This window comes from Octopus bimaculoides, chromosome 22, assembly GCF_046866305.1.
Source record: "Octopus bimaculoides isolate indiv1 chromosome 22, ASM4686630v1, whole genome shotgun sequence".
In the NCBI taxonomy this organism is placed as follows: domain Eukaryota; kingdom Metazoa; phylum Mollusca; class Cephalopoda; order Octopoda; family Octopodidae; genus Octopus; species Octopus bimaculoides.
In genome coordinates, this window is record NC_142949.1 from 32,114,301 (window position 1) to 32,124,300 (window position 10,000).

At 32.0% G+C, this 10,000-nt stretch overlaps 1 protein-coding gene across 1 annotated transcript in view; it reads left to right on the forward strand.

The window, feature by feature from the left end:
* The window catches only part of LOC106869928 (homeobox protein MSX-2), a 26,225-nt gene that overhangs the window by 16,118 nt on the left and 107 nt on the right, over positions 1–10,000 (forward strand). The window contains exon 2 of the mRNA XM_089339535.1: positions 6,635–10,000. This exon is cut by the window's right edge and continues 107 nt beyond it. Coding sequence (XP_089195661.1) covers positions 6,691–7,191 — 501 coding nt within the window. The 5' untranslated portion in view covers positions 6,635–6,690 and the 3' untranslated portion in view covers positions 7,192–10,000. The remainder of the gene's footprint in view (positions 1–6,634) is intronic.

Here is a 10,000-nt window from a genome sequence, read left to right on the forward strand (position 1 = left end):
ATCAATCTAATAGTCTATATATTTACTTACATCATTATATGTGTGTGTTCATATATTGTATTTATATTTATCTGTCTCCATTTAAACTATCTGCACTTACGCATGCATACACACACACACACAGACACACCAACATATACACACACACAAACACACACACACGCACATACACGCACGCACACACACAAAACACACACACATGCTTATGCCCTACGTAATTCACTTCATTCACTTCATCTTCTCTATTTATCTCCCTTGATTTACCTCTCTAATATAAGATCCAACAGACATAATACAGAAGTTATATATTAGCAAGATAAATCATTAACTTATAGATTTTCCTCTTGATTTCTATTCAATTTTGTCTTTTCTTATTTTGTTTTTGGCCCTAGGTCTTGTGGGTTGCTCGTAGTACCGATAACCATGTTATAACAAGAAAATAATTACCTAAAATGCCCTTCCTTGAATCAGACGATACGGCGCGACACAGTAAATTTGTTAACTATTTCTAGCTAATGGAACGGCCACATATGCAAAACTCATAATAACATTTCTTCCTTGACGTAGATATTTCAAGGTTTTTTATTTCTTTTCCAATCATCTTCCGTTTTATATAGACTAGATGTTTACAAAAGGCCGCCATTTAAACATGGCCGCTGCTACAATATAATGGCGCTTATATTAGCAATATTTAACAACCGATTTGAGAAATATATAACTCAAAAAATAAAATTAAACAAACAAATACAAATATATATATATATTTATTGCGAAGGGAAATAATTGCATATTTTTTGAGTTACTGAAAGTTTGTATGCCATTTTTATTTTATTTTATTGAGACACATTTTTATTATATGCACCAATGTAAATGTGTGTGTGTATATGTAAGTATATATATATATATTTATATATGTATATAAAAATATATATATGTATATGTATATACATTTACATATATGCATACATATATGCGTGTGTGTGTGTGTGTGTGTACATATGGGTGTGAGTACGTGTGTCTTTGCCTGTATGTATATATGGATGTATGTATACAGAAGCATTCACACATACACACATAGAGGCATATAGGTATGTCTAAACGGACACACAAACTCAAGCATATGCAAATACGTACACAGACACATATAGCCACCCACGTATACACACACATATATATATATATATGTATATACATGTACGTACACACATGCACACATATAGAGATACATACATACATACATATATATATATATATATATATATATATATATATATATATATATATGTATGTATATATATATATGTATGTATGTATGTATATATGCATATATATATACTCGCATACATATACGCGGCAGACACATTTCTAAGAGTACTATACACTATATACATATTTGATAAATTGTTTCTTTCATCATAGCGATTAACTCAAGGCCTGGATCATCCATTTTAAGTACAACATTTCAGTTTATGATCAGATTCCGCTAAGTAGATAATTTCCAATAGCAGAATACGTTTCGCTTGATATATTTCTACGGTCAAAGGTTACGGAAAATCTTCATATTTTTGCTTCATTCCTTTTTTTTTTCTTTTATTTTGTTTTTAGTTATTATGCAGTCCTATCTACCATCCTTTCATTCACTGAATCTTCCATTTCGTTTATCCATACTATCTCTCAGTTTGCTCATCTCTTTCTAACAATATTTTCTGTGTAATTAAGTTAGGCTGCGAATTTCGAATCTATCTATCTATCTATCTATCTATCTATCTATCTATCTATCTATCTATCTATCTATCTATCTATCTATATTTTTTCTCGTGCGTTGTCCGCACACATTTCCACAGTATATATACTTACATACTTTTTCATATACGTATCGATATCTACTTCCTTTGGATGATCACACGCACAAACACACACACACACACACACGCACACATGCTCTCACTTTCTCACACACAAAAACACACGCATATAGATTAATTTTTGGCATATATATATATATATATATATATATATATATATATATATATACGTGCATACATATGTATATATACATATATGTAATTATATTGTATAGTATACACGTTTATATATCTAGATATGTATAATATATATATATATATATATATATATATATATATATATATATATATATATATATATATATATATATATATATGTATACACATATAGAAATAATCAACAATTTTAAAACTATACACGCAAGCCTCTTTCACCTTCACTGTCCGTTTACACACACATAAATACAAAATTCATTATTTTATATCTCTTTACTTTCAGATTTTTACTATATATATATATATATATATATATATATATATATACATACATACATACATACATGCATAGATACGTACACTCTCCTTCGGTTCAATTTTATATAAATATTACTACATTTAATATAATTGCTGTTATCTATTATAAGGTGTTTAATCCAATTTTCCAAATGATTAGAAATGCTGAAATATTTCGTTTAAAAATTTTATGTCTATTTATTTTCCTACGCGTTGTTGGCGGCCGATGAATTCATACAATATATTTTATATTTCACAATTTTATATTGTATATTTTTGGTGGGGTTTGGTTTTTTAGATTTTTTTTCTTTCTTTTAGCGTTTTACATATTTTGTATTTCTATAGTATATGTTGTAAAGTATATGTTCTATAGTATATGTTGTATATGTTCTATAGTATATGTTGTATATGTTCTATAGTATTGATGCGTGTTATTATATATTTTTAATAATTTTGCAGACTGAGGCGAATGATAGCTAAAGTAAAACGTATCGTAATGGGCCACAATTAGGGAATATATGAAATCAAATGAGGTGAATATGAATATCCTGTGTGTGGTGGGGTTTATGCATGTATACACTAACTCACATATGTATGTGTGTGTCTGTGTGTTTGTGTATATATATATATATATATATATGTATGTGTGTGTCTGTGTGTTTGTGTATATATATATATATATATATATATATATGTGTGTGTCTGTGTGTTTGTGTATATATATATATGTGTGTGTGTGTGTGTGCGTGTGTGTGTGCGTGTGTGTGTGTGTGTGTGTGTGTGTGTGTGCAGAAGCATATATGTATTTATATGTAGATATATGTATGCTCTGCCATGTATTTGTATTTGTATGTTTGTGTGGAAACCACAGGAATTAAAATTATTGGAAATGGAGACATAATTGTTATTATATGGATACTATTTTTTTTTTTCGTCGATATATAGAAGTACACAGACACACACACACACACACACACACACACACACACACGTACACACATACACGATGACGCGTAAATGTTTGTCCGATCACAAGTTTCTTCATTTGACAAAATGCACTTAGATTAAAACGTGTAGATTTATATCTATATAAACATGTGTAACTATCTATCTTTCGATCTACTTATCTATTAATCTCTCTCTCTCTCTCTCTTCCTCTCTCTCTCTCTCTCTCTCTCTCTCTCTCCCTCTCTCTCTCTCTCTCTCTCTCTCTGCAAGCTGGTGGAATCGTTAGCACACCGGAGAAAGTGCTAATAGCATTTTGTCCGTCATTACGTTCCGAGTTCAAATTCCGCCGAGGTCCACTTTTCGTTAATTCTTTCGGGGTCGATAAATTATGTATCAGTGAGAACGCTGGGGTCGATGTAATCGACTTATCTCGAACCCCCAAAATGCTGGTCTTGTGCCATAATTTGAAATCAATATATATTATTACGCATGCACCCGTATACGTACATATCTATGCATGCGTACATTCATGCATGTGTATTTATATCTATGTATGTGTGTATGTTCATTTGTATATCTGCGCGTGTGTATCTTGAATAGACGCAAGGTCATCAAACAGACGGCCATCTGACTGTACTGCATCAGAGATCAATCTCCGCCATGGTCAATGTTGCTTTTATCCCCTAAATTTTGACAAATTGAAGAAAAATCGGGGCTAATGCATTTGTTTCACTGGCAGAGTATCCTGGTAGGTTCCTTGGGCTATCCTCTCTAACGATTTGCGTTCTGACAACAATAGATCCAAAGATATTCTTACCAAATTGGCGGTGAGCTGGCAGAAGCGTTAGCACGTCGGACGAAATGCTTAGCGGTATTTCGCCTGTCACTGCGTTCTGAGTTCAAATTCCTCCGAGGTCGAATTTGCCTTTCATCCTTTCGGGGTCGATTAAATTAAGGTTGATAAATTAAGTACCAGTTGCGTACTGGAGTCAATCTAATCTAATGTCCCCCTCCCACAAAATTTCAGGCCTTGTGCCTAGAGTAGAAAAGAATCTGTAGCATGCCGGGCGAAATGCTTAAAAGGATATCGACTATTTTTCCGTTCTGAGTTCAAATTCGCATATGTGTGTTTGTATGTGTATATATATTTCTGTGTGTCTGTGTGTGTGTGTGTGTTTAGGAAAATGTATATAGGAAAGGTGTTTATATATAGGTATAAATATGTCTGTATATAAATACATGAATACATATATATTTCTAAAGATGACGACGACGACGACGATGATGATGATGATGACGACGATATCCTTATTCAGTTTATACTTCCGTCGGAAGTAGAAATCATCGCCTTACTTCCTGTTTAAATAGAGATGTCAGCACCTCTCAATGGCTACCGATCAGACACAGCATCATCACCGCCAACAACAGCAGCAGCAGCGGCAGCAGCAACAAAGACAACAATAGCAACAATATCTACACCAACAGCACCTCATTCAACTACTACTACTACTAGTACTACTACTACTACTACTGCTGCTGCTGCTGGTTTCCCTTTGTCATTTGTCTTAACTGACGTATTTTCAACATCCCATTATTTATCTGCCTCTCACATGTGTGTGTGTGTGTGTGTGTGTGTGTGTGTGTGTGTGTGTGTGTGTGTGTGTGTGTGTGTGTTTATGTGTGCGTACACATATTCATTAGAATGTACGTAAATATAGTCATAATTACATGCGAATAATGCCAATACATACACACAAATATTTATACATGCATACATACATACATTCATACATACATATATATATATATATATATATATATATATATATATACATATATATATATATTATATATATATCAAATAAATAGATAGATATATACATATGCTTATTAACATACATATATAAACATGCGTATACATATAAACACATATATATATACCTATATATATATGTGTAAAAATACATCTTTATATATATATGCATATATACTCATATATATATATATATATATATATATATATATATATATATATATACATGCATATATGCATATATATGTATATGTAATATATATATATTTATATATGTTTATGTGTGTGTGTCTGTATATATATATATATATACATATATATATATATACACATATCTATCTCTTTCTCTCTCTCTCTCTCTCTCTCTCTCTTTCTCTCTCGTTCTCAATATATATGTGTGTGTGTGTTACATATATATATACATATAATTATGTATACAATATATGTGCATGTGTATTTTCGTTTGCGCTACTGTGTTACTTTCCGCTGGATTCGTTTGTTTATGTTCAATTAAAATGCGAGCAGTTAGCATGTGTCATTATCAAAAACGTATAGACTGTGTAAAAAGAGAGTAATTGGATAGAAGTAGGAGGAAATGGAATTGGGCGGGAGGAGAGGGGGAGAGAAGTGAGAGATATGAGGAGGGAAGGAGGGAGGGAGGGAGGGAGGGAGGGAGAAGCGAGCAAGTATGAGAAGAAAATTAGACAACGATGGTCTTTAATGAAGGAATGTGTATACATGCGCACAAACGCACTCACTCACACACACACACACACATGCATACGTACAAACGCACTCACACACACACACACACACACACATATATACCCATATACATTTATTACATGACTGACTGAGTGGGAGAGGTTGTAGTAAAATTGATAGCGAGAGAGGACACTTGCATGACGTAGATGAAAAAATAGGTGTATACATACATACATATATATATATATATATATATATATATGGTGGGGGTGTATACACACACACACACGTGTATATAATCATACATTTAGTTTTTGCACATAATATTGTTCTAGAAAATGTTTAAGAAAAAACAAGAAAATTATGAATTTGTTTCATCATCATCATCATCATCATTATTTCATAAAAACCCGCAGTTTATTTTTTGCTGGGTATAATGGAAAGTGTCAGCTGTCCACACCCAGCAGAACTAAGGTGACACTTGTTTACTGGTCATGCTTCAAGAACCGTACGAATAACTCTTGCAGTTCCAAGCAATGCTGATTTTTGTCGGTGTTCTACCTTCACATTTGCACCAATCTCTTTCAGCCATGTTGGTAGTTGAATGCTGATACTTCCAAGTGCACCAGTTACTATTGGCATCACGTACACTCTCCTCATTGACCATAACCTTCGTATTTCACACTTTAAATCGTAATTATTATTATTATTATTGTTGTTGTTGTTGTTATTATTGTTATTGTTATTTTTATTATTATTATTATTATTATTATTATTATTATTATTATTATTATTATTATTATTATTACTAAATTCTTTCTTTTCTCTCTTTTTCTTCTTCCTCCTCTAGAATCCAAAGATGAATCTCTCTTCGAAGACACCTGCGACAAAGATGACGCTAGTGCCATGTTGGAAGCAGACGACAAAGACTGCGATGATCCAAACAAGCAGAAACTAAAGTCTTTTTCTTCGGGGGGTTCCGATTCTGGCAAAGCTGGCAAACCTCGTCGTGCTCGAACTGCCTTTACATACGAGCAGTTGGTAGCATTGGAGAACAAATTCAAGACTACACGTTACCTATCGGTGTGCGAACGCCTTAATTTGGCACTCTCGCTGAATCTTACGGAAACCCAGGTGAAAATTTGGTTCCAGAATCGTCGAACGAAATGGAAGAAACAGAATCCTGGAATGGACGTAAACAGTCCTACGATTCCTCCGAGCAGTGGTTCGCTTTCTGGGTTTTCTTCTCCGTATTCCAGTGCTGCCCCGTTGTATGCACAGGGCTTGCATCCTTATCTTCAAAATCACAATCTGTACGGAGCATTGGGTTTGTTTCGAACGCACGCGGCGAGTTACGGAGCACAGAACCATCACATATACTATCCTTATTTCAGTCAAACCACTTGAAATGGTTAAAGGACAGACGGAAATAAGAGGGAAAAAAATACTTACAAAATGGAAAAATATAAATTTAAATAAAACTGTAAAGAGAATTATAAAAGAGAGACAGAGAAAGAAAGAGAGTAAACAAAGAATATAAAGTAATACATCACAAATGTATACATATTCATACACATGCATATACACCCTTACATTTACAAATGACCAGCAAAAAAAAAAAGAAAAATAAATACAAATAGAAATTTCAAGCACAACAACAATAACAAGGAACTATCCTGTGTCTTCAGTTTTTCGTTGTTTTTCAGTTCTTTTTAATATTTTTTTTTTATCCATCTTTACATTGACGTTTTCGTTAATTAAATAATTAATTAATAATGATAATAATAATAATAATAAAATAGAACAAAACGAAACAATTTGAAGAATAATTTATATTTTGAGAAAGCAAAATATTGAAATCCAATGGAAGAACTTTGCAAAACAACAACAATAGTGACAACTACAATTCAAGGAAGTGTAATGACAACACGAACAACAAGAATATTAATAGCAGGGACAGCAGCAGCAGTAGCAGCAGCAGGGGGTAGCAGCATCATCGCAAGCACAGTCATAACAGCAGCATTACCAAAACCTATAAACATTTTAAACACAAAATTATGACAATCAAATAAAACATATTTATCGACGATTATAATTAATTAAACATTTAATTAGTAAAGCCACTGAGAATGTAATTATCACAAATATGCGCATTCGAAAAGACTGGATAGGAGAAACACAACGGAAACCATGACAACAACAACAACAACAACAACAACAACAACAAAAACAACATTAACAGCAACATCAACAACAAAAACAGCAGCAAGCATAGGAGACTGTGCAGGGTCGCTCTTTCTGCTAGAAATAACAGTCAAATCTCCCTGAAATCAGATTTTACAGTGTTAATTGTATAACGTGGTACCATGTACAATGTTTTTTTGGGAACAGACAGGACGGTCAATGATTGGAATATTTTTGACCATAGCTGCGTCTGCCCTATCGGCTGCTCTACCAGGGCTGACCTAAACGAAACCACAGCAATAATTTAACAGTTTCTGATATTAAATCTGTATAATTTGATGAACTTGTTGAAATTTTGAAGAAGTGAACAGATTTTTCCGCAGATTTCGCAACAGAATTAATTAGAATGTTCAAAACCTTTTGTAATTGGACAGTGAGTTCTGGTCATTAAAACAGAAAAGGCCGCGTCTCGAAACATTGGTGGAACGCTCCATTTGTTTGAATTGTATTTACTCAGCGATAGATTTTCTCTTATTTTAGGTGAGTCACTCATATTACTGAAATGTAACCACAACCACAGCAATAACAACAACAACAACAACAATTAAAAAATTCCATTTAAACATGGAAGACTAGCTGAGTGAAAATATTGAGTCGCTGTGTGTTTTTTTTTTTTGTCACACAGAAAAAAAAAACGATATAAATTAATGAAAATTAAATTAAACAGAACCAGCAAAATAATAAAATGTTGCCAGATTGGATGAACAATGAAACAAAAACCTAACAACAACACCACCAAAAACAACAATAAACAAAAATCAAAACAAACACTTACACAGACACACACACATGCATACAGATGCACACACACACACACACACATCTGTAATACATAATCGAAGACACAGTAACGAAAACGGTTAAAAGACCAGCGAATAAACAATTGGAACAGTAATAAATAAATACAATACACTCAGAGAAAAGTAGGAAAAACACAATTTAATAATAATAATAATAATAATAATAATAATAATAATAATAATAATAATAATAATAATAATAATGATAATTTTCCGCTCGCCAAGACGAAGGAAAATTCCTATGACCCTTTTTTAATTCGGGAAGAAATCCAAAGACTCTTATTTGCTCTTAAGAATGTACAAAATGTTTGTATAAATACAAGCAAAACTTCATCTTGTTTCTACGCAGTTGGTCTCCTTGCCTAGAAATGTGAGAGAAATTTCTCTGGAAAGAAACACGAACTTTTCACACATACACACAAAAAGAAATTTTGTATATATACGAGGGAGTGAAATACGGTGGAGCACCTTTAAACACACGAAAGATGTGGTTTATAAATTCTGCCCCGGCAGTGAACAGCAGTAACAACAACAACAACAAACATTATTCCAACATTTCTAATGTTTTTTGTTTTTTTTTTGAAACCAAAAAAAAAAAAGAAATATCAACCAGTTCAACAAATCTTGTTGCAACAACAACAACAACAACAGCAACAATAATAATAACGATAATAATAATGATAATAATAATAATAACGAAAAAGAAAAACGTTTGTTTATATGCCATAAGGGCGAAACATTAAGGGACATTACAAGGACAGAGTATTGAAAAATATATATATATAAAAAACGGTGAATAATAATAATAATAATAATGATAATAATAATAATAATAATAATAATAATAATAATAATAATAATAATAATAATAATAATAATAATAATAATAATAATAATAAAAAAACAATAATAAACACAAAAACAAATTCAAATTGGCGGAAAATGTGGACAAAGGACATTCTCTCGCACTCATAAAATGTAAAAAAAAAACATAAACGTAGTTATACGGATGAAATTATATGGAAATTGCAATATAGACATCGGGGGTTTTTGCAATGGGGTGGGGTATATTTGGTTTTGGTTTTTTGCCAATTTATTTTACATTTTTTTCATTCTTTTATCATGTTTTTTTTTTTTTTTTTTTAAATTGTGATGTGTAAATTTGCTTGGGA